At 35.0% G+C, this 25,862-nt stretch overlaps 1 protein-coding gene across 9 annotated transcripts in view; it reads right to left on the bottom strand.

Annotated features, from left to right (window-relative positions):
* Positions 1 to 25,862, bottom strand: part of AGTPBP1 (ATP/GTP binding carboxypeptidase 1) — a 67,755-nt gene that overhangs the window by 27,627 nt on the left and 14,266 nt on the right. For all 9 annotated transcript variants that reach the window (XR_006170290.1, XR_006170289.1, XR_006170288.1 and 6 more), the window contains 15 exons: positions 23,055 to 23,182; positions 21,974 to 22,044; positions 15,937 to 16,067; positions 14,182 to 14,249; positions 13,725 to 13,788; positions 13,232 to 13,378; positions 12,830 to 12,961; positions 10,944 to 11,037; positions 9,453 to 9,490; positions 7,432 to 7,640; positions 6,814 to 6,991; positions 5,098 to 5,189; positions 3,878 to 3,994; positions 2,745 to 3,454; positions 123 to 206 (listed from right to left, as the gene is read on the bottom strand). Coding sequence is in view for 6 of the 9 variants with exons in the window: in XM_042826885.1 (XP_042682819.1) it covers positions 123 to 206; positions 2,745 to 3,454; positions 3,878 to 3,994; positions 5,098 to 5,189; positions 6,814 to 6,991; positions 7,432 to 7,640; positions 9,453 to 9,490; positions 10,944 to 11,037; positions 12,830 to 12,961; positions 13,232 to 13,378; positions 13,725 to 13,788; positions 14,182 to 14,249; positions 15,937 to 16,067; positions 21,974 to 22,005 (2,096 nt within the window). In the remaining 3 variants the exon portion in view is untranslated. The remainder of the gene's footprint in view (positions 1 to 122; positions 207 to 2,744; positions 3,455 to 3,877; positions 3,995 to 5,097; positions 5,190 to 6,813; positions 6,992 to 7,431; positions 7,641 to 9,452; positions 9,491 to 10,943; positions 11,038 to 12,829; positions 12,962 to 13,231; positions 13,379 to 13,724; positions 13,789 to 14,181; positions 14,250 to 15,936; positions 16,068 to 21,973; positions 22,045 to 23,054; positions 23,183 to 25,862) is intronic.

The raw sequence follows: 25,862 nt of genomic DNA on the forward strand, positions 1-25,862 counted from the left end.
TGACTAAAACAAACTCGTAAAGTTGATTTTCAATCCATACTTGATAATTATAAAATTATTTTGAGTCTTTCCATAAATACTGTTTTTCCATAAGTACTGTTTTCAGCAGGGTAAAAACTTACCTGGAAATGTCGAGGTCATACACAACTCTGTCTATAATATCATTTTGATGAATTAGTCTTTCAATGTCTTGACATATTTTTGTCCTAAAGTAAAAGGAGATTCTCATTCAAATCGTTGCACTCTGTTTCCAATTACAAAAGAGAAATTACCTCAAAGAAAACTGAAAGAAATTAACATGAAGACAGCGAGACAGATTTCATGAGACCTAAGCCTCAATCCTGTTTATGTGCACCAGCTGTAGTGTTCTTAATTTTAAACACCTGCATTCACAGCTGACTGATTTCATGTATGCAAGACAACTGAGTTTTCATGCACACAACCCACTGAATTGTACTTCATGAAAAAAAAAAACCGCACCACTTCATAATTTATAGTAGAAGCAGGAATTACTCAAATATTATTTATGTTAATGCTTTAATCTAGGACAGCACTTCATAATATTAGTAACTTACTTGAGTCCTATCATAACTAAAATTTAGTTTTACATAGTATGTCGTGCAGTGAGCGTGTTAATGCACTAGCTTTTCACCTCTGGAGATCTATGTTCATTTATCGACTAGGTAACAAATAAGAATGAATTTGGTGATGTCAACCAAATGTCAGGTGTATGTTTATCCAGATCATAAAACCATTGCACAACTGGCAGTATCTAGGTCCTGGTTTGGAAAAGTAAGAATGTTTTGCAGTTCAAGAATGAAATATAGTAGCAGAGCTGTGTGGGAAAGCTTGCACAGCACCTGCAATAAGAAGAAAAGGAGGCAGATTAACAATGAAGAATACAGAAACAGAGATGTAAAGTATGTTCAGGTTGGAAATTCTCCATTTAATTAAACTAAATATTGTTGAGGTAAGTTAAAAAGAACGATAAGTGGAGAACACTCGCACTTCACTAAATTAAGAGTAACTGGAAAAGTAAGCAAGACACAAGTCCAATATACTGTCATAATAACAAAAATGCTGACTCACCAAGATCTATCACAGCAGGTTCAGTTCAAGGCAGAATACAGATTTCTGATCTTACACAAATCATTAGCTCTCAATATGCTTCAGTTTTAAAGAGTAAATAATGATTCTTACTATCAAAAGAGTTTTGCCAGAAAGAAATCCATTTACGAATAACAGACATTCAAATATCAGAAAAAAGGAAAAAATAGTATTTAAGATACATACAAAAAGAAAAATTCATAGGCACCAAGAAGTCAAAAGAAAAACTATTTTAAAATAGTTAAACAAAAAATTTTCTTAATATGTAGATTGTCATCTTGAGTCAGAAATCACCTATCTTGCTCCCAGACAACTTAATCTAGCTTAAAGATAAGCAGTTAGAGATTTTTTCCTACATGAAATAGTACTTTCTATAGCAGTTTATATTATGTCATTAGAGTCTCAAGTTTCTCAGTCATTTCACCAGAAAGTTTGATTTTACAACATGCTTAAAAATCAGATAAATCATTTTAATTATATAGCCTAGTTTTTAATCACTCTTATGGCCTCATCAATATGTAAAGTGATGATAAATCAGTAAATGTAAATATAATAAATCTCACATAAATGGTTCAATTTACAGGTAAAAGCTGAAAGCTTTCAACCTAATAATGAAGCAAGTGGGAAGATCTGCCATCACATTTTGCAAAAATGCTCCTGTGACTTTACAGTAATGTAGTCCTATGCATATGAGCCAGCTCTTCATACCATCTCTGCAAATTGTTCTTACTAGTCACATTCATCATAGTTGTGTTGACATGTTTATTTTGTCTTTCTGCAGATCTAACAAAAACTGTATCATCAGCACTAAATTTTGCTCCATTGCAGACATTAAAAAAAACAGTTGAAAGCATTAATAGAATACTTTTCCCACTGCAGTTTGCTTAAAAAAAAAAGTTTTTTACCACAGGAAAGAGAAGAACTAAAGTACCCTTCAACTTTTAAATGGCCTATATTTGCTAAGACCTGAAGGGAACACTCAGGTGTCTCTATTCAAAAATACTAACCCTGAACACATCAACTGGTTAGTGTATAGTTATTTCAGTGCTTCCTCCAGCTCCTCCAGAAGGATGACAAAGAGAAGGAATTGCATTCACATGCATTAGACTCCTTACTTAACTTACAGACAACACAGAAAAATCTTCAAGAAAAAGAGGTAATACTGTCAATGCACCTTCATGTCTTGGTTTATTTTTAAAATACACACAATTCCTTGCTAAGTATGATATTATGTAGTTAAACACAAGCTGGAAAGCACGACATCTCTAGCGTTCACCTTCTGTTTTGAAATATTAAAATGTGGAATTTGAGTTTGGATATTTTTTTTATTTTTTTTTTAATTGTTTTAAAATACAGACTACAAGATCTGGATGAGAGGGTGAAAGGGGCACAGATAGGAAGATTACAAAGTAAACAGTATTTAGAAATTGTAACTACTGAATTAGAATTGTATATTAAAGATTCTGTTGTTGTTGACTTTGCACTGATTAATGTCTACTTAGCTTTCTTTTTTTTTCCCCCCCACTGAAAGTAGTTTTAGATACAAAAGTGAAAATTGTACACATGCCTGTTAATCTTAGCCTAAAGATTATTTTTTCAAGGAAGACATTGACAACAAAAGAAGTACAGTAACTTACCTTTGCACTCCATAAGGCCTTTCCAAGATAGGCTCCTTAAAGGGGGGTGGAATATGGCCAAAATAATCAGGATAGGCCACTTCTGAATATTCAGGAATAGATTTTGTGGTTTTCACCATTTCTATATAAAGATCGCAGTCATGAACAGGAGATACATCAGAAACCTCAAGCTCCACTTGTTCCCCTGATGAACTAGATTTGGTATCCTCCTCCTCTGATTCCACTCCTGTGCAGCAGAATTTCCCAAGATGGACAGATGATCCTTCAAAAAGGCTATTTCCACAGGGTGAAACATGTTCACAAGTTTTACTACAAGCAAGTGGGGTGAGGCTAGTTTTGTTTTCTTTTTTTATAACACACTCTGTAGCATAGTACTGATCATTTTCTGCAGTGTTTTGCAGACTGATTCTGTCCAAGCCTTTCACAATTTCTTGGCTCAGACTCTCGCATGACGGAAGCAGATTCCTTCGAACATTTTGCCGAAGTAAGCTACTGTCTTTGATACTATCTTTCTTTGGTAGTTCCAGAAAAGCTGGCCTTCTATTATATTCCTCTGTCAGTAATGGATTGCTCTCCTTCAAAGAAATTCCTATCACTGATGGATCTGTTTCAGCTGAGAACTCCTCTCCTGCTGTAGGAACCACAATAGGTCCACCCAGATTTGCATCAGGTACAAAAGGCTTTGGTTCCTTGGATACTAAATCACATTCCTTAAAATACAAATTTTAAAAATATGTTAAAAAAATAGACAAGCAATTTATCAGAAAAAAAAGGTCAAGTGAATACCATTCACCAGATATTACAACTAGCTAACGCCAATAGGTGCACAGTACACTTCATCAAAAATACCTCATATCCTTCCTTCTTATTTTACTATCTGCTGTGTGCAATAATCAGACATTGTTTAAACATTTATATCTGCCCGCTATCCCTTTCTCAGTCAGAATAAAGTAACACAGAACATTAAGCAAAATAATTCACTATATAGCCCCCCATGCAAAGCTCTAGAACTATAAATCGTCTCTCCCTTTCTCAACTAGAGTAGCTATCCACTAAAACAAACAAACAAAAACACATCAAAATGCATTCCAGTTCCTCACAGTAAAAACTACACTGAGAATCATGTACTTTACCTGAAAGTTTTCAGTAAGTTCTGGGAAAAATTGCTCATACATTTTCAGTTCTTCTAAGGGTCGTCCCAGTTCCTGTCTAGGTTTCAGTTTATTAATATCAGTTTCAATATCATCATTCTGAAAAATAAAGAGAACAAATTAGTCTTGCTTCTAGGATTAATGAATGTCTGAAATATTAGTGTGATATTAGTAATATTAGTAAAATTAGTAAAAAAAAGTGTTACTCAGGTTTTTCTTCTTTCATGGCCATGCTTTAAGAGTGGGATATCACTATTTTAAAACTAGTTGAGTTGTGCGTTTCATCGTAAGACTTTAAAAGCAGCTTCATTTTAGTGGTAGGTCTAAACCTCTATTTTAGTAGAAACATCATAAACAGAACAACCTTCTTGCTTTCACCCAAATGCATTATGCACAGATTACACTTTACATGAGATCTACACATAACCTGACAAAACCTGCAAAATGTGGAGATTTCATCCGACTTGCAGTGACAAACGTATAAATGGAGGAAAATACTCCTTGCAACATCTCATGAGTGCCTTGAATAGAAGTTCTCATTGCAGCCCATAGATAGATAATTCAACCAACTCCCAAATATACGTAACATAAAAATGTAGAATAAGACTGCCCTGAATAAGCATCCATTCACATCCTTATTGGAACGGGGAGAAGAAAAAGCCCTTCCAAAAGCATAAAGCAGTGTGAGATTAAATCTCTATCTCTACAGCTGGCTGAACTTTAAAGTTACCTTACTGAAGCACTGACTTAGCCAATCTCATTCCAGAATAAGGGAAAAACTTAGAGCATGTCTTACAAATTGCATTGTGTAGGTAATTGTGAAGTGAGGGCTAGGAGATATTCAAGTAGAGAGCACAATGCTGCAGAAAGACTTGCAGTGTCTTGCACCTGCAAACAATGCTCAGGGTTCACTGACACTTTTTGCAGTGTTCTGCTCCACTGTACTCAAGTCACATTAAGTGCGGAGGAAATACGGTTAAGAAAAAATCTTGAGGCAAATTGAGCAACAAAGGCTGGCATTCTCAAGGAAATTCTAAGTTTCAGCACATATTTTAATTTCAGAAACTGCCCCGAAAACCTTCTCAACATTATCACAGTATGTGAATCTATGGCTGTATAAACAATTAAAAAAATTTTAAAAGTAATAATAACAACAAAATGCGATGCCTCCTTTATGCCCATTAGTTTTGTCTCATACCAACCTTAAAATTTTGGTCCTTGTCATCTTCAGTTTCAATTTCTGATTCTGTTTCAGTATCATCGTTGTCATCACTTTCATCTACCACATCATCCACTACAATATGAAAAGTTTTTGTAAGGCAGATTACACATTTAAACCAATAGATACACTTGAAAAAAAGGTGGTTTTTTTTCCTTTCTAGTTACCAGTTGATTTTAAAAAGTCATCAGGTCCCATAAAGCCTTGCAAATATTAATAATTATCACCAGATTTATAAAACAAAACAAAAAAGAACCAACACCAATAAAATGTTTGTATGATAATTCTGCAGACTCCATTAAGGACATTTCATTCCAGTTTAAGTCAGAACAAAAATCTTTGGCTTAAAGCAAAACCAAAGCTTCCACCCCCAAAAACATAAAATAGAACATGACCTTCAGAATTATTTTACAGTGCAGATGTATGGCATGACTTGAGCTCAGCACAAAACAAGACTCTGAAACCTTTTCCCAGTACTTATGAGCATGTCCAAAAAAATCTGAGGTTCTTAGCACCTTTTTCAGTCATGCCAGTTGGTACTAACCAGTGAAGTGTGGTACAAAGTGCTTCGTACACAATTTTTGACAAGCCCAGAAGAATCTAATATTAACTAAAGAGAAGTCAAAAACTTATCACTAGAAACCAGCAAGGAAAATACTGAAGGTGAGTGGTCACTGCACCTGTGTAACAAAGGCTGGGAATGAAACCTTACTCCCTAAAAATACAGCAAGACGTTACTTTCTAGACATGTGAAATTACTGATCAACTTCTAACTTAGTTAGAAACTAAAATAACTTCGTGGATTTTACAACAGTTCTAGATCTCTTGCTACTCTGAAAGCAAAACTCTAAACACTTGTAGCCTGAGTCATTCCTATACAAACCCTGAATAAATATTCATCTTCTTCCACGCTGTTATCACACTTTATTTTAGAAAATACTGTCAATAAGAAAACACTAAAAAAGCTAACTTCACCTCTTTATTTTGGAGCAACTTCCCCACAGCAACTTCATTATTTGCTTACGCCAATACTAAGCTGTTTTCCTGTATCTGAATATACACTAAACATTAACTATCCCAAAATAACAAGAGGTAAGCACAATAGGGTGAACGTATTTCTTTCAAGGCACCATGCAAACATTTTACAGATGAGTGATGCCTAGAAGACTGCAGCAGCCCAAGAAAGCAGTTCTACTTTTCTCATCATGTAAAAGAAGGGAGAAACACAATGATTTAAAATCAATACTTTGATTTAAAATCAAATACATGTTAATCTAAATTCTGTACATTCAGTTTATCAGAATAAATAATAAGTTAGTAATACTGTATTACATTTCACATTGAACACATATAAGTTAAAAAGAGAGTCTAGGTAAGTTCAGAGATGAATACACACAGTCGATGTTTGACACTTCAGAGCTTGATGAACATTTTAGATTTTGATCACACTTTATTTCCTATTTCTATGTATCTCCAGAAACATAACCACATATGCATAGACAAAACTGTCATCAGTTAAAGGTTAACATTAGAAATTGTTGCTCCACACTAAGAGCCAGAGAATCTTTGTTAGCAGAGAAGAATCTCACCAGAGCCTAGGTTTTAGCAGAGAAAAATCACAAATAAATTCAGTTGATTACACTTTGTAAACAGGAGTGTTAGACATTTTCAAAGGAAAAACATTACAAAATTACCATACCATCAGGAGGCAAACTGTACATTTGAGCCACAGGACCACTGGAAGGAATAACTGGGAGTTGGAAGTGAAAAGCACTTTTAATAGTTGGTAAAGGAAGACGATTTTTAGGAAAACATTTTCTCATTATTAGGCTGGATGTGTTGACAAGTGGATCAAGAGTTCTTACTGCAAGGCACTCCTATTAAAAGAAAAATAATGAAGAAATGAGCATCTCACAAACCGGTAGTAAATTTCTTTAGTTTCTAAAATCCACTCCTAACAGCTAAAATATTTTGCTAGAAATTAACTTAAAAATATCTATGTGCCTCTTTTCAAGGAGAATTTCTGTCAACCCAGATTCATCTTTTCAAAATGCAGACTTAAAAATGAAGACTCCTTTTTATAATAAATAAAATCAAGACTCCTCCCAGAAATAATCGTGTCTGAGTAACAGTAAATATAAATTTCATCCTGTATCTTTGACTTCTACTATAGGCAAAGAAAACTACCATTGCCTTCACAATCAGGAGTGAACATGAATATCAGAAAAAAAAACAATAAATTCAAAGTCAGAATACGTTTCTAATTCCTAAGAGACAAAAAGAACAAGAACAGCAACGACAGAAAAGAGAAACTTACTTGTGAAGTGTTATAAAGAATTTTCATCCCATTTGCATCAATGAATGCTTTTCTTCCCAATTTGATGTTTGTTACACTTTTAATGCACTGTAAAACTCCTTTACGTATCAGCATATATCTGTGTCGACTATCATGACGGTGCCAATCAATGTAAATTGTTAAAAGCATGTGTACGTATCCTCTATCTACTGCTCTCCTGGCATTTGTTTCTTTATTAAAAAAAAAAGAGGAAAGTAAATTAAAAACTCAGCAATTACTCCAATATTGTTACATCTTCAGCAATACTTTCCTATCTATTTTTAAGTGATTTTTTACACAAGGTACTGAACTACTTCATCGAAGGCATTACTTCAGCCACACTTGGCAGTGCATTATATCAAAGTAATAATCAAAATTCTATCAAGTTTGTTTCCATATTTTCAAGACATTTCTTAGAAGCCTTATTTCCTCTGTGATTGTCAGTATTGCCAAACTTTTAACTAACTCATTCTAAGCCACAAATACATCAGCCATGGAAGAGAACTTTTTGTTTAACTACTTTTATAGTCAGGAAGTATACATATCAAAGTGTATAACAGAATATATAATGGGCAAAATATTATTAATAAAGAAGTGATTAGGAAAATTTCCATACGTATTTCTACATTGTTAAAATGAATCCAGTATCCAGAATCTAGTATCTAGTTATTCTTGCTCCAAGATGGAAATAAAGTTTATTATTTTCAGATTTCTTTTTTTTTTTTTTTTTTTTTTTTAATTAAAATCCAAATTAGAACGTGAGTTTGGAAAAAAGTACTAGAAAAACTTTAACTAGAACATACAATATAATTAAGTATCATTTTAAAGAGCAAGCACAGGAAATACTACTCCAATGAAAACCAACTAAATGATCAGCTCTAATACCCTATACTTCCTTCTTCAGAATAATATTGCGAGTAATTTCTACAGCTTATCAGAAGAACAATGTGGATTACACAGAAAGGTAATTGTAAGGCAATGTCAGATAGCAAATTTTAAAAAAATGTTTATCCAAACATAGTGTAAGCACAGCAGGTAAAACAAACTTCCCTGCTGTTTGTAATCCGTGTGGTACTGCAGCAATAATCACTCACAAAAACACCTGAACCCCAAATACGACACATGAATTGGGTAATCAGTTTGCCAGCTGCACTCTACACACCAGAAATTCATAAATATTTCCTTTCCTGAATTTCCCCAAGAGGAACCCCCATATTAGTAAACACACAAATCCATAACACCTAAGCATCACTGATCAAACCCAAGAGAATTCAGTACTGCATAATAAGCAGCACAGTCTTTTCCTCTTGTATGTCTGAAATAGTCTTCTGAAAATATAAGCATGCTTCAGCTCTTACCAAACTCTACTAGAACAACTAGGAATGCTGTATCTTTTATGCAATAACGTTTTTAATCCCTTGTCAGTTATAACCTGGTACAAAATCAACAGCGATGGCATTTGTCAGTTATCCACTGCCATCAGCCAACACAGCCAGTGTCTGAGAACAGGTCATTGTTTTGTTACCCCTGGTAGCACTTCATGGACATCACCAACAGGTTTATCTTTGACATCCTGTTTATCAGAAAGGTACACAAAGAAACTCTCTATTTTTCCCTGGCATCCAATAGATATTTTCAAATATTTGTATGAAGAAGATCATATGAGACAAGCTATAGATCTCGTCTTAAGAGCTGAGGTGAATGAATACAAAAGGCTATTTCTCCATCTTGCATCCAGACCAATTCTGTAGAAGTTGTGCAACATTTCTGCTGCAAAACTGTAGAAACAGTAGCGAATATATATACACACACCAAAGAAAAATTGTACCAGAGACTGGAGATAAAACTCTAACTTTATTTTTGAACATCATATCCATTACTTTGTTTTGGCCATAGACTTAGTACTAATTCTACTATTTTTTCTATATAAGCACACATCTATACGTTTACACACATACGTATATCCCAACTAGACAAATAGTTTCTTGTAGTCAAAAACTTACTTGATTTTAGCAATGCAGCAAGTGTGTCTAAAGCAACCCTGTCAACATAACAAGAACAGTCAAACAACAAACAGCTGGTGAACTTCATCTACAACATTGCAAAGCTATATTAAAAAAAAAAAGTACAGCTAACAGATTTCTTTAGCATCTACCTAAATGTTTTCCTGGTTGCATTATATCACAGACTTGGCCTTACAACTTTCGTTTTATTAAAATACCTTTTTTATATCTGAAATCTGATGGTGAAATTTTAAAAAATCAACACTAAATAAGCGCTCATTCTGCAAGAAACAGTATTAAGTGGCAATGCAATCTTTATGAGCTATATTTCAATGGATATCTCTAACATCTATGTTTTTATATTAGCAGTAGAGTAAATATTTTGTAAAATAAAAGACACTGCTTTAGAAAACCATCAGACAAAATGGGCAGTTTATGAATATAGGGGCGTATTGCTCATCAATCTGTACTACAGTAAAAGATCACACAAGGTTTTTTTGCACATTAACATCTTGTCTCAACTAACTCAAGATGTACAACTAGAAAACTTACATACTTATTTTTACCCTCTTTGTAAGGATAGACTTCACACATCTGAACTCAGGCTATAAACAAGGATATCAAGATTACTCACATCATGGAATAGTAAGTTCATGTGTTTAATTTTAGCTGGGGCTTAAAGGGGCAGTGCTTGTTTTTTTAAACATACTCCACTGACCACAAGTATCATCTGTTTTAGATGACATAACACAGAATATGAACAACGATAAGTTATTATTTTGTTAAGCAGAGAAAAAATTAGTTTTCACACAGGTATGCATTTAAAACCTTTCCTAGTACATAATGAAAAGGCTATTTTCAGTAAGATACACTTACTTGTTTTTATCCTCACTTCTCCATACCCACATTCCCTTGCACACACCCCCAAAAAAAAAAAAAAAAACACCACCACCACCACCAACAAAAAAACCCACCCACAAAAGAGGATAAATTTAGAATAAAATACCTAAAATACCTAATGCCACCATTTCAAAGTACCCAAAGAATTTTATTTGTTTTTACATCCTATTTATCCTGGCAGATGATGCTGCTTATTAATTGCTTTAATGCAGTACACAAAATCCTGGTACACTAATGCAACCCTAAATCACAAAGAAGATTTGGGAGCCAATTCAACAGACAAAAATTGATGGGATTGTCCTGATCAGTTTGTTCTTATATCACAATAGCAGGTAGCACATGTACAGCTTGTTTGAAGGAATACTGGAGGTAAAAAATAACATTTGTACTCTTTTACATGGATAGTAACCAGACAATAAAATATTCTGCGTTACTCTACTGGATACAACAGTTAGCTTTGTAGCTCTCCTTCCCAAATCTTTTCAAATCACAAATGTAAGTTGCAGCTGATATCTCTAATATTCCTGCTCATTAAAGAATTTGATACATGTAAAGTTTGTTTCAAATACTATACAAGGAAACATTACTTACTTCATAAGGCTAGTGTTCTTTTTACTAAAAGGTCCAATGATCTTAAACATCAGTTCAACCACTCCGTTCTTTCCTAAGGACACTGCATTTACAGCTGGAAGTTAAAAAACAACAACAACATTTTAATACAATACAACAAGAAAGGCAAAAGAAAATCAATATAGTCAAACTAACATCCGGGCAATTACATTCCAAAATACAGAATGCTCATCACAACTCGACACTACTATTCACACAATCACTGTACAGACCCAATCCTTATAAAACTTTCAAAATAAAAAAACAAAATAGATTACTGCTTTACAGATAAAATCAAACACTATTCCTAGTGCATGCTTCTGATTCCTTTGTTACTAAGATAAATCACTGAAATGATTTTTTCTTTATGGAAAAAAATATTTCCACATTTTATTGAGACACCACGGTATCTAAAGTTTTGAGACTACTAGGATCTATGATTTGATAATTTCTTTTAGCACCAGGTTAAACAGGTTTACACACCAGTATCTGAAAGTCAAGCATTTGCTGTAAAAGACAAAAATGCCAACCAGCATTGCCCCACTTAATCTTTCCTGAACCAAATGTTCTGCATGCAGATTTTCAGAAAATGAAAAATAATAATAATAGAGTGAGAAAGGCACTAATTAAGAGAATAGTACTGAGATTGTTGTTCAAGGAACACACACTGCATAGCCTATACAAGCACAGGAATTAAATTGCCAAATAAGCTCAGTAAGACACAGTCCTAGCAAAATAAGATGACTGCAACTAAGTAGAGAGAAAACATAATAAATGCTGCATTTGTGAAATTCAGTACTTGAAGCAACTTGCAAAGTCATCATCATTAGCAGCACTACAACAATACTGTTAAGTTAATTAAAATTAGCACTCCATTCTAGCAGCAAGCAGAAAGAAACCTTATGTAATGCTACCCAGCAAACTGAAATAAACTACTACTTTTCCCACTTGTAAAGAGTGAGAAATACAGAAAGACAGATATGATCTTAGCAGAATCTGAAACAGAGACTCCTGTGTTCAGGCTAAAGTAAGTTTTTACCTAAGCTACATGATTAGTTCTATTAACTTTTCCCATTTAAAAGTATTTCACCTCATTACCTTACAGCTCAAAGGAAACAAAGCTTCCACACAAAGTATTGGGTCTTTACAAATTCTACATGCTAATCTTAGAGGGCATCAAGTCAACTCTCTCTGAGGAATGTGATTATGTTTTCACCTTCAGACATGCATTTAAAAGGCTAAATGGCCATTTCAAGCGAAACAGAAAAATCTTCAGCACATTTGAGGAGAGGTAGAGTAAGAACCACCCTATTTTCACTACTTCCTACTATCCACACAAACAAACCACTCTATTTTCACCACTTCCTACTATCCACACAGACAATCAATTAGGCTTTTATGGAATAGCATTAGTTCAACTGTAGGACAGATACACAGAAAATAAGGGAAAGCTTAAATAGAAGTAAATTCCTAATTTAACTTAGCAGCCATGAATTAAAGTAAAAATACAGTGAAAAGCAAAAACTCATGACATGTATAGAAGTATTTTTGCATGTACAATGTGAGCATTCCTGGTTCAGATAATAAAGTGTCAGCATTTATGCCATCAAGTTGCATATAATTCATTACATGAGTTAAACTCGCTGTACACTGAACAAAAAAACAAAGATATGCAAGAAGAATACATATGCTTCATAGATTTGACTAGACCTTTAAGCAAGCTGAGAATATAAAAATCAAATTCTTGGGTAACATAGTGACTAACCATTTAACAAGTATTCAGATGCTGTATTTTAACCATGTCTGTGAAAAAAAAAAAAAAAAAAAAAAAAAAAATCACAAGGGAAAGAGTGAACTGCAGTACTTACAGTTAGTTGAATAAACTCTTAATACTTGAAGACATGGCAATATTAGCCTATGGTTCTGCAAATTCTGCTTCACTAAATTCAATGTTATGTTCAGGGCACCATTAATTCTCACTTTCATGCCAATCTTTTTGTCTGACATAAAAAAAAAAAAAAAATCAGATCAAATCAGTTTTGAAATTATCATTAAAATATGAAAGTTAAACGAACTGTCAATTCTTTCAAGAGACAACTTAACTCTGCATGTCTATTTTTATAAATTTTTCCTCCCCTCTAATCTAGTCCTCCTTTTTTTCTCCTCAACCACCTCTGAGTACATGGATGCTTTGACAGTAAAAAAGGGGAAAAAAATTATTATGTTTCCACTACAAAACTGCAAAGTTACTTAAATGTGTTCATTATTACCTTTTGGACCAACTTTTGCAAGAAGGGTATGAAGAAGCACCATTAATTCTTCGTTTGGTGGAGATTCTTTGCTTGCATTCAAAAGCAGCTGCAACAAGATCTGTGTCCCTCCTTTGGTGACCAAGATGCTTGCTCTCCGACCACCACCTGGTAATCAAAACTCATTTGAGGCTGTCATAGCCAAAGAATAGTTAGATATCTAAACTATAATTATCAGAAAGAAAGACTTGCAATAGCAATGCCTGTAGCAATATTTTCTTCAAAGGTGACTGCATAAGTGTAAAAGCATGCTTATCTTGGACTTATAGCAACAGAAATTACTTATGGATGAAAGAGTATTTGAAAAGTCACTTCATTCTTTATGTATTTTTGATTGTCCCAAAGCACAGAATGCATATAGTCTTAGCAAACTTCAGGGGGAAATAAATAAACTAATAAACAATTCTGCAGAAGAACGTGAGAGTATAATCACTGTTTGTTAATAAACACTTACCAACTGAGACTAATTCAATGAGGATATTCAATATATTTAGAATAGTTTGAGGATCTCTTGTATTCTGCAACAGAAATTAGATATATTTCTTTGCTTGATTTAGAAATCTAGTATTGTCTTAGATATTTGAAGCTCAAAGAAAATTTCTCACAAAAAAATCAAACAGAACATCAAATGTTACTGCCCTTATAACCATCCTACCTTATTTTAACCATAAAACCCACTAATATCTATTTCTTAATACGACACATTAACAGAAATATTTGAGAAAAAAAGGGGAGAGAAATAATGAAGTATTAAGTACAATGCTTCAAGACCCTACCTAATCATTATAATTCTTTGAAAAAATCAAGTATTAGAGATAAAGAAGAATAACTACATATTTAATAATACCAAACCTAATTACAACACGAAAAGCTGAAACGTCCAAGTAAACAAAGAGATTTAAAGGTTTTACCTCTAGGGTTGACAGGATAACTTCTATTGCACTGGAACCCTTAGAAGTCATCTCCTTCTTGGTTTTTTCTGTCAGTGAGAAAGAGGCAGTTTTTGTTTCAATGTATTAGCTACTGTAGTGATTCGTATTATATTATTAGACATTGTTGTCTTCAGATAGAACATAAAATTTAAGACATTCTGAAAAATGAAGATAGCCTGAAAAGGACTAGCAATAAACAATATTTGAAAGACAAAGTAAGAAGCAGAGCAAAAGCAGCTGCAACTTGATACGAGTTCAATTCAGAGAATCATTTATGATGGGTGCTCTGAAAGTAATGCATCCTATCCATTATGCCCACGACATCACAAGTGGATGCTGATGGTATGGCAGTGGAGCAGAACCTTCCCACCAATATTCTGTTACATTTTGTTGCTGTGTGACAGATGGAAGCAGAGGGGCAGTCTGACAAAATGGTGCCTGACACGGAAGTGTGTATGAAGCAAAGGTGTGTCACTGAATTCCTCCATGTGGAAAAAATAATGCTGACTGATACTTGCTGAGTATGGAGACCAAACAGTGGATGTGAGTACAGTGGGTGGTGTGTTCCAGCAGTAGTGACAGCAGAACATCTCCACCAATAGCACATTTTTATGAGTGTGGCATGCAGGCTCTTGCTCTTCAATGGTAAAAATGCTGAAAAATAGTATTTTGTAGCTGAGAATTTCCTCTTCACACAGCATTATTGTGCTCTTTATATCTCTTGTCATTTCCATGGAAGTAAATAGGATGCAACTTCAGTATATTAGTCTACTGTGGTAACACGTCACCTCCCAGCAGTATTAAAACTAAAAATGAATCATTTTAAAAGTAAATAACTTATTCTTCATATGAAGATATTCTTCCAAGTATCAGTTTTGATCCTCTCACTATGAGAAAGATACTGAGGCCCTGGAGCATGCCCACAGAAGAGCAACAAAGCTGTGAAGGATATGGAGACCAAGTCTTGTGGGGAGCAGCTGAGGAAACTGGCATTGTTCAGAGGAAACCTTACTGCCCTCTACAATTACGTCCTTCAATGAAAGGAGGAAGAGAGGATATGGGGGTCCATCATAACCAGTAGCAGAACTAAAGGTAATGACTTTAAGTTACAGCAGGAGAAGTTTGGGTTGGATATTCGGAAAAATTTCTTCCCAGAAGGAGTGGTGAGGTGTTGAAACAGACTGCTCAGAGACATGGTGGAGTCACCATTTCTGGAGATGTTAAGGAAACATGTAGATGTGGCACTTAGGAACATGATTAGTGGGTACACTGGTGATATGTAGACAGCTTAACCAGATGATCTCTAATTCTAAAAAAAGATAATCTCTTTTTCCAACTTTAATGATTCTATGATTTATTAAAAGAAGAACACTTTCTTTTATATCAGTTTACCTGGAGCAGCTAAATATTTTACCATGTATCACATACAACAATATCACATTAAGTGTCCTTACACTTAAACTTATTACTTAAATAACTGCGCATATATATATTATACTTTATGTACAATATAAATTACAAAAAATATGCTGTACTGACAATACAAAATGTATTCAGTGTAACCAGTACTATACCAGATAACATTAAGCATGGTCTTAGAAAAATCCATTACAGAAACAGATAGATAATAAAGCTCAGCAAGTAGAAGCAAAAATTAAAAGTCCAGCAAGTAAGAAACAGAAAGAGGAAGGCTCAAAGGTAAAACTATTAGAAAGAAAAAACTCAATTGTTTACCCTGACTCTGGACCAAATGAAGGATCTTTGCAGTAACATATCTGGCATTATCTGCTTCTCCCAATACAGAGTCCAAATTGATCTTCTCCAGCTGTGACAGCAAAGACATAGTCCGAGAACTGGTAGAAACACTAAAAGAAAGATTTTTTATCTTCATTTATATATTAACAGTAAGCATGTTATCAAATACTAGATCAGAAAATAAATAAAAACCAAATACCCACAACAACAACAGAAAAACCCAAACACTAAAAGCAGAAGTCCCAGAAGTCCCATGTGAAGAGTACACAGCACATCTACTTTCCTCCTGTAGTTTATACTGATTGGAAAACAGGTGTACTTCTTCACACAAGGGCTGCTCCAAAAGTGTCCTAACTGTTATACTGCTCCATGACCTACAAGTAGGTGCTGGTGGTATGGCAACAGCCTTTGAACATTCCCACCAATATTATGTTACACTTTGTTGCCATGCAACCAATGGCAACAGAGAGGCAGTCTGAAACAGAAGTGGGTATGAAGCAAAGGTGGGTAATACACATAGAAAAAACACAGTTCAAAACCCATTGATGCTCATCAGTGTTTACTGAACATCTGTGGAGACCAACCAGTGGGTGTGAGCATAATGAAGAGGTGAGTGGAGTGTATTAGCAGTGACAGAAGCAAAATTGATGGCTCCTGGCAGTTTCTATGACTAGTTTTCTTACAGGCTGGTCTTTCTGAAATGAAAAAAAAGATTATCATTCATAAGTAAGCCAGCGTTCATTAGCTAAAGACTTCCATTTTAAGTTAAAAAAAAAAACAAAAACAAAAACAAAACTTCAGGAAGTCCCCAGATGTATGATCAGAGTTTGGGTTTGTTTCGAACACAAGGAGTGTTTTGGCCTGTTTCGACATAGAATGTTTAATATCACTACTTGCCTTGCAAATGTACTTCACATCAATTATTTATAAAGACAGGTAGATTACACAGAAAGAAAGAATGTAAATATTTATAGTGCCAAAATAAAGTTTGTCTAGAAGACATTTTATCTCCTCTTCAGTTTCAGGCTATAACAATTATTTAGAATAGTTTTCAGATTCATATTTCTATAAGAAAGTGATTTTTAGACAAACTTTTAACATTTGAATTATAGTCATACAATTAAATAGAGGAGATTACTTTGAAGGAGAAACAAAAGTAACTCTACACATTTGTATAATTAAAATTCTGCAATAGTCAACAATAGATCATGTTACACACACACACAGTCCTGACTGCTTGCAGTGGAAGTATGTAAGATTGACTTTATAAATACAGTCAGTCAGTATCTCTTATAATAATGCGGAATTATTACTTCTTCATTTGTATTTTCTATGTGTAAAAAGGCTTCATAAGCTATCACCTGTTAAAAAAAATTAGTTCACATACAGAAAAAAATGTTAAAATCAAGGTGTTTTTTTTAAAAAAAAAGACAGCTAACAGCAAAGGTCATGCATCTGTGAAAGCAAACCAGTAATAGTTGCTGAGGAAAATGTTTCCAAAACTATTACTTTCCCACGCTGACATCTAAATAAGCAGCATAATTTAAAAAACCCTTCAGATTATAGATGATACTTATAATCTTTTAACATCAGTAGTAAGGAGCAGCAAAACTAATTACAAAGCTTAAATCAACATCATTTGGTAGACTTCAATTTAAGAGTATTTTTTGATCTAAAATAAATGTCTTCCTCAAATATCACATAATGTGTATGATTAAAGCATAATCATTTCCAGTTCTTTCTCACCACCCAATATCAGGTTGAATAGTAGTAATAAAGCAACAATTATATGCCTAAGCTTTGTTCTGCTTCTTTTTACTCCTCTGTTTATTCACTGAACTCAAAACACTTCAAAATTAACCCAAATCCTGTCAATCTAATATACAGAGAGACTTTGAAAGGACATTAACTTCACCAGCTCCAAAATGAAACAAGAAAGCACCCAGCTAACTCACAAAGAAGCTATGGCTGGTGGGCAGGGGAGGGAGGGTGTGCAAGTAACCACTGCTTTGTTATACCATTAGTCTAACAGTGAAACACCTCCAGTTGCCAAGTAGGAAACTACTATGGATAGCAACAAAATGAAAGAAGAAACAAAAGTTGTTCAAAATATAAAATTAATTTAAAGAAATAACCACTTCAAAGCAAATCTGATTTTTTCCTTCTATTCTAGCCAAGAATCAGCACTGGTACATGGAAGTAATATACCACTTAGAGACAGTTAATACCTAACATAATACCTTTAAACTTAGCAAAAGCTTTGAGGGGGCTAGGAAAGGTATATAATCCTCACTGTAGGCTACTATAACAATTTAATTCCAACAATTTAGAGGTATAATCTTCTCCTGGAGCTAGAATTTCTAGTAAGAGCAACCAGTGCTAACAGTTAGGTTGAAAATTGTTTTAGGCTATTCATTTTGCAAGAAGTCCTTGAGCAGAAATATAGCCAAATAGATTATACATCTTCATAACACCCAGTTAAGCATTCTTGAAAATGATAGCAGTACTAGAGTCTGCGCTCAAGTATGAATCAAATTCCTCTTCTAAGACTGAGTTTTTCCTCCTTAAAGTAGGAATTAGACTTCTGTTAAATTCTACACTAATATACCTAGTGGTACATAATACTGTAATAGCTTTCAACGCCTGTACTGTAAATTGAAAGGGTTGTAGGACACAATTTATGATAGCCAGCCTGACCGACTACTCCTGCGCACAGCATCACTGTGAGAACAAAACGCAGTCCTAATCTACTGTGGAAGCCTTTCAGGTACCTGAAATGTAAATACATATATCTCGTCAAATAAGCAACCCAGTATCTCTCTACAGATAGATAGATAGATAGATAGATAGATAGATATAGAAGAGAGTTCTTCAAAATAAAGGAATTCAGTGTTCTTAATCCAACAGCTAGGTAAAACAAAGAAGTAATCAGAGAGGCACAATAGTAACGGTGTACTGTCAAACTAGATTTCACTTTAAGCTGCTGACATTCCAGAATCTCACAAGAACATCCTTAACATTGCAGCCAGCCTTTTGTAAGAGACTAGTTTTCCCACAGTGTAAAGAACCATTCTGTTTAAAAGAGACTTTTTCTTTTTTACCTCACCCATTGTAAAACGTTCTTGTAAGAACACTCCATAGTCACTGAGGCTTACATAGCTTCCACTATTTCCAGTCATAAAGTCATAGCTACAGTACACCAGAATAAGCTTTGTGAGGTCACTGACACTATTCTGAAGAATATAAGCAAAATAGTTTGCTCTTCATGATAGATATACAATCAACCTGTCCTTAATGGCCTGCAAAAACAGTGACAGAATAACAAAGACAACTGTACTGTAAAGCTTTGCAAACTTTAAAGTTTTGATCACTGCAGTTTAACCTTAATATTTCTGTCCTTCCTCACTACAAATACGAATACCTACTGTTCTTTATCTGTCCCAATAATATTCCTCTTCAAATATAATATCTTGCACAAATATTTCCATCAAATAGTTAAAAACCATTTTCTGCATTTCACAAAAGTACCTTGAAGTCATTTGGTCTCCTTCAATGTTTTGCAGATCTTTTGAGATACAAGTTGTCTGCAATTTTAAGAAGTACTCCTCTCTTTCACTTCAATAGCTGAACCTCATAGTATTTTCATTCAGTTATGACCAGTAGAAAAAAAAAATCATATCCAGAAAAACTCTGCACCTTTTTTTTTGTGATAGTGAATGACTGCTACCACTTCAGTCACAGCTGTACTCTAGGATACTTAAATGGAGAAGCAGCCTTATCTTCCTGATGGCAGTATCATACACAGAGATGTCTATCTTAACGCCTCTGCCCTGCTCATAGGAACTATTTCCCACATGAAACACGAGATAAATTCTCAAGACATCTCAAAACACATTTGCCTGTCGAAAGCATCACCTGTTTTGTTAACTCTTCCAGAAACCTATGCAAAGACCAGAAGCGACTGATCTACAGTTTCTTCTCCCTCACTTTCACAGACACAAGAACTGCATTTGCTATTTCCATCCTTCTGCACTTAGCCTAAAACCCATGAGCTTTTAAGCCAACAAACAACTTCTGGGAAAGATCTAGGCAACCTTGCTTTAAGCATCTTGAAATGAAGCTTAGCAGACGTTTTTGACTGCATGTACTGCACGTGGTCTGTACAATGGAAGCAGTTACCCATACAGCAAAGAGTGGACTGCAGAGGCCAATACGTGAAAAACAACTTCCTCAACAAGAAAACACCTTTTCTAAGTAAGTCCCTTCATTGCAGTGACGTTCATTCCAGCCCCACCAACCTCCATAATGTTTAAGCCTTCCTACTGTGATTATGAAAAAGTACTAGATGCACAACTCGCCATTACCCACTGTGTAGCACTTTTACCAAACTATGTGCAAACATCTAAGTGTCTGCTCAAGATGAGAAAGATAGCTAACATCTGTCACAGCTGTAATCAAACATCAGTTATCTCAGAATAGTTTTAGGCTACTCATCTTTAAGAAGTCCTCCAAAATAACAGTCAAATGGAGGAAGTCAGTTTCCCGACTGTATTTACTTTCTCTGAAATCACTGTTTGCTGCTAGCCAATACATTTACATATCAGGAAATGTTTTCTTTCTCTACAGCAAAGCCTTGTGCATTCCAGCATGCTATGTGCAGTAAATCCAGTGTGCCTGCAAAAAGTTGATTTAAAGTAAGGTAGAATTCTCCCTCCCCTCCTCCTCCCCAAACCCCCTTCTTTTTTTAATCTAATCAAACCATTTCCAAAACTAACTTTCCTTTCAACCATCCCCAGTTACCACTGTCTTTAGAAAGATGATATTCTGGATTGGTTCACTGTTATCTCTGGAAACAATCAATCACTTTTGTGTGTGTATGACTTAGGGAAAAATTATTTTCAGTTACAGGGAATGAAAGAAAAATAATAATAAAAAAAATTAAGTGGCCATTCTGCAAAAATATAATTTTCTTTAAATACTTTATGTACTACAGTCAGTAATGTTTCCAAGAATATCCATGGCTAAGAGATTGACTCTGCATATGATAATGTCTAAGAAACTGATACATCCTAAGCAATAAACATGTTTCTTTACTGGTTTTTTTGGTTACAACTTTTGCACAATCAAGAATAATCAGTCTTTAACATCAAGATGATGTTACTACAAGAAACAAATCATAAGACTAATCTAAATGTTTTCACTTAAATTTTTATATAACCCTCTTACAAATTTTAAATCCACCCCAAGATATAAGATTTATCCAGAGCACAGCAAGTACTTCTCACAAATTCGTTCACTCATTTAGAAAAGAACTGGAATTTCAGAGGACTATGATTGAAGCCAAAATAGCCTATTTTGCTGCACTAAGAATTTTTCTAAAACACCAGATCAGATGGTTTGATGAAACAAAATGGTTCAACCTGTGCTAGCTCAAGAAAAGAATAAAACTGAAAGTCCTTTAGCAGTTTCTTGATGTTGTGTAACTGTGACATGGTCTTCCACAGTTAATCACATAGCTTTTTAAAATGTTAAGATGAGCTATCAGGAAAGTAAAAAACTCTTCTGTAACTTCATTTGCTCGTGGTGTTGGATTGTAGAATTGTTGTATAACAACATTTTGTGACTTCCTGTGCAGTATTATAAAGTTATCCTTTAATTCCTTCAGTAAAAATGTTTTGTATGTTTCACCAGTACCTGCATGAAATTATGAAATTCATTGCTATTTCTTTCAATGAAATAAAATGCATATTAACATACATATGGATATATCTGAGAATAACTGCTGGAGCATTTTAAGTGTGAAAAATTATGTGTTAAAAGTGAAGTTACGTTATGCTAATCAATGTAAACTTCCTCAGAAGGAACAGTGCTCTGGATGTGATCCCACCAGGGCAGAGTAGAGGGAGAGCAGAATATCAACTCACTCTCATAAGGGATAAACAATATTTTATTTAACATAAAGACTGCTTCTTTACAAACCTCAAATGTCTTGATTCTGAGAGGTCACTAAACTCACCTTTTTTCTGATGATGCTTTTACTTTGTTCATATCGGAAATCTTATTCTTCAAATCACCATCTCCAATAACCTGGAAGATATTAAACAATCACAAATTATTGATATCTATTACTATTTATTGTTCATATGTTATTAATATATTGAATGTCTCTGCATTAGGAATGCTAGATTATTCACACTGATTATCTTCTCCACACAGACACGAGCTCTTTCTCTCTTCAAAGTCACTTTTAAAATATTGTATTGTAAGTATGAGCTGTAGTTCCACATTATGATTCAGTCCTACCAAGCTCTGAGTTTGATTATAATAAAACAGAAATTAATGTCAACAGATTTAACAGGCCGTATTTTCATTCCCATAACTGTAAATCATCAAACAAATCTTCTGCTGAAGCTAATACATGCACTTTTAAAAACTTTCTGGATAATGTGAGATACCACAAAGTACTTATTTCTGACAACTATTCTGCACGTCTATGGTAACAAGGAATAGCACCACAGCAAGAAGCACAGAGTGTCTCGTGTTCTTATTTAAGCAAGACCTGAATACATTTCTTGGACAGAAACCATACCGTGCTAAGGACTCAATTTTCCTATCCTTTTAAGGACATAGTGTCCTCAGGGTACACTGCTTCCTCAAACAGTGCCTCTGAGCAATTAAGGTTGCAGTCTACAGGACCATTAACTGAACCTCAGTACTTCCATTTGAGGTCTAATATGAATAATAAATACTCCACTGTGACAACAACAACAAACCCAGAAATGTAACATCAAAATCACAATGGTGTACTCAAAAGGGCACAGGTTAGTTTTAAGACAGGTGACAGGATAAAAAGGGGCAAAAAAAAAAAAAAAAAAAAAAAAAAAGATACTCAAAGATAGAGGTGGTGAGACCATATTGCACTTATTCTCTCGGGAAATGACAGCAAGAAATATGCACGCCCCGTAGACAAATTTGTAAGACTTTGTTCAGCACATATAATAACCAATTTTTGATTACTGCCAAATTCCAGTGCTTAATTCCAGATGCTAAAAGTCTAAAGCAGATGAAGTATGAGGGAAGTTTGTTTCAAAGCTTACCTGAACACAGAATCTTCTTAAAACCCAGTAAGCAATTGCTCAGCTTTTCAAATATTCCAGCTTCACTCAAGTGAACAGCTGTCATAGATTAGTTCAAGTAACCTTCAGGTGCACGCTATCTTGGCTTCCTTTAAAGAAAATGAATAGTTAAAGGAGAATAGCTGTGTTCACCACAAAGCAGACAATATGACAAAAAATACAGTTGGGACTATTCAATCCAGACTGCAGGTCTTACTTCAGGGGTAATATATTAGATTCTTGAATTCAAGTAGCCAAGTGCTGTTTAGTTTGCAATGCTGACCTGCTGTCATACAGATGATTAACAGCCTGACAGTGCCAATACTGTCTATATATTATACTGTGCAGAAATACCTTACAAGTGGAGCCAGCAACACAGTTGAACTATGCTGAACAGCAAGGTCTTAATTTCTTGACTCTAAATTCAACATAGAATACTGAACTTTAGTTAGTGCTAAGATACAAACAGTTTGGGTCAAGCAGGTAAAAAAAATAAAAATGAACACCTAAACACAAACACACACACACACACACAGAGAAAAAAGGATCAGGGACAAAAGAACAAACACACTACATAGCAGCAATTCAGAGGGTTGAGTAAAGTAACTAATTATCCCTCTAACATTCTACTAGATGATGCAAGAAATCACACACATATTAAAACTTTAAATGCTATGCTTAATTTGAAGAAAGGATTCCTAGGAAGGTAAAGACAACAAATAAATGGGACATAGCTAATGCAACTTGTTTGCCAGTGATAGCATAGAAAAGAGTAAACTACCAGCAGTCACTGCACACTAGGAAGAACAACCAAAAGAAAATAAATAAATTAAAGGAGTGAAACAGAAGGGAGTAGAGGGTGATGAGTAGTTAAATTTCAAGTTGGATTCTGTGGAATCTCCCACGGTCATTTCATACAGCCTGTGGAATAGTATCCAATGGCAAATTCCTCATAGTAAATTTCTTCAGGCAGCTAAAGTTCAAAATCAGAAGCTGTACTTACGTAACAATGCAATGCTAAGACACATTTAACTTCTTGTAGTCCATTCCATTACTTTCACCTTACCCATTCCCCCCCTAAAAGTAACAACATGCCTGATGTGACATGTATTTGCTTTCCTCTCAAGCGAATTCTTTGTCACTGAGCCACCAACTCAGCTTCACTAATCTTTCCAGTCCTATGAAAGGTATGGGAGAATCCTAATCAAAAGGGCAGAAGATACACCCAGTACCTCTCATAAGCTTCAGGATGTGCTGAAATGCAAGCGCAACACAGAACCTGCATTCCTGCTTGTTAGACAAACCACCACAAAGCTATTACATAACAGCTTTCCTCATTTTATAAAATTATTTTCTTCTGTTCAGAATAACAGCTAACAGCCACCACTTTATTCACACCTCGGATCCAGGGCTGTTGACTGGGAGTGCCTTGTAGACTACTGAGACATGTAACACAATCTACTTCAATGCTAAGTTGATTTCTACATTAGATGAACACCAAGATGCTCAGCATCTCCAAGACAGTAATAGCTCTGGTCAGACATTGAGACAGGATTCACAGGAAATATTACTGACATCAGTTAGGTAGCAACTGTGCAGAGAGGGAAAGGACAGTTAGTAATTCCGGCACAGTGCTCTTAATATTGTATATTAATTCCATTCCACTAGTACAAGTGACATGACCTCTGAATTTCTGGGAGAAAACACAGAACAATGATGAAACAGTCACTGAATCCAGGTGTTACTATCCACGTTTATGAAAAACCTCAAACCCACTTCTTGCGTGAATAAAGAAATTTACAGATTTAAGCTTTTCTTTGCTGACTGCCAGGTTTGACAATTCCCTTTTTTCTATGATCTCCCAAGACCACACAGCAAGTGCTCATGTTACTTGTTATCCAAAGCCTTCAAAAGGGACATCAGCTTTTTCCTTGGTCTCACTCAGCCACATCTGTTGAGCAGAAAAAAAATGTTTCTGATACTTTCGTGAATCTAAATGCACCAGTTTTGGGGAAGTAGCACCTAAAATACTATCTGTTTCAAAAGAAAAAAAAAAGCAAACAAATGAGAACTCTCCTCACTAAAATCAGATCATTTCCCTTGGTTTGTATTACATACTTCTTCATTTTCATACAAATATCAGGAATCATAGAATGGTTTGGTTGGAAGAGACCTTTAAGATCATTTAGTTCCAACCCCCTGGTTGGGAGGCAGGGAAACCTCTCTCTAGACCAGGTTGCTCAAAACCCCACCCAGCCTGGCCTTGAATGCTTCCAGGGAGGGAATACCATAGTGCACTAGAAACCACCAAGAAACCACCAAAATCATCAACTTTACCATTCACCTTCACAGAATCACAGAACTGTGGGGACTGGAAAGGACCTCTGAAGATCATAAAGTCCAACCTCCACTATAGCTTCCCTAGTAGGCATCCAGATAGGTCTTGGATATCTACAGAGAAGGAGACTCCACAGCCTCTCTGCGCAGCCTGCTCCAGCACTCTGTCACTCTCACAGTGAAGAAGTGAAGTGAAGAAGTCCCTCCCTGGAATTTCCTGTTTCTACTCGTTGCCTTTTCTACTTTTGCTTGCATCAAGAGCCTGCCCTCATCGATTTTACTCCTGCACTTGAGAAGTTCATAAACAGCGACAAGAACCCCGCTCAGCCTTCTCACCTACAGACTGAACAGTCCCAGGTCTCTCAGCCTTTCCTCCTTTCATACAGGAGGTGCTCCAGGCCCCTCATCATCTTTGTCACTTTTCACTGGAATTTTTCTAGGAGATCCATGTCT

The sequence above is a fragment of the Centrocercus urophasianus genome, unplaced genomic scaffold (assembly GCF_019232065.1).
Source record: "Centrocercus urophasianus isolate 14NV4802_14NV808 unplaced genomic scaffold, USGS_Curo_1.0 seq_27, whole genome shotgun sequence".
NCBI classification, from domain to species: domain Eukaryota; kingdom Metazoa; phylum Chordata; class Aves; order Galliformes; family Phasianidae; genus Centrocercus; species Centrocercus urophasianus.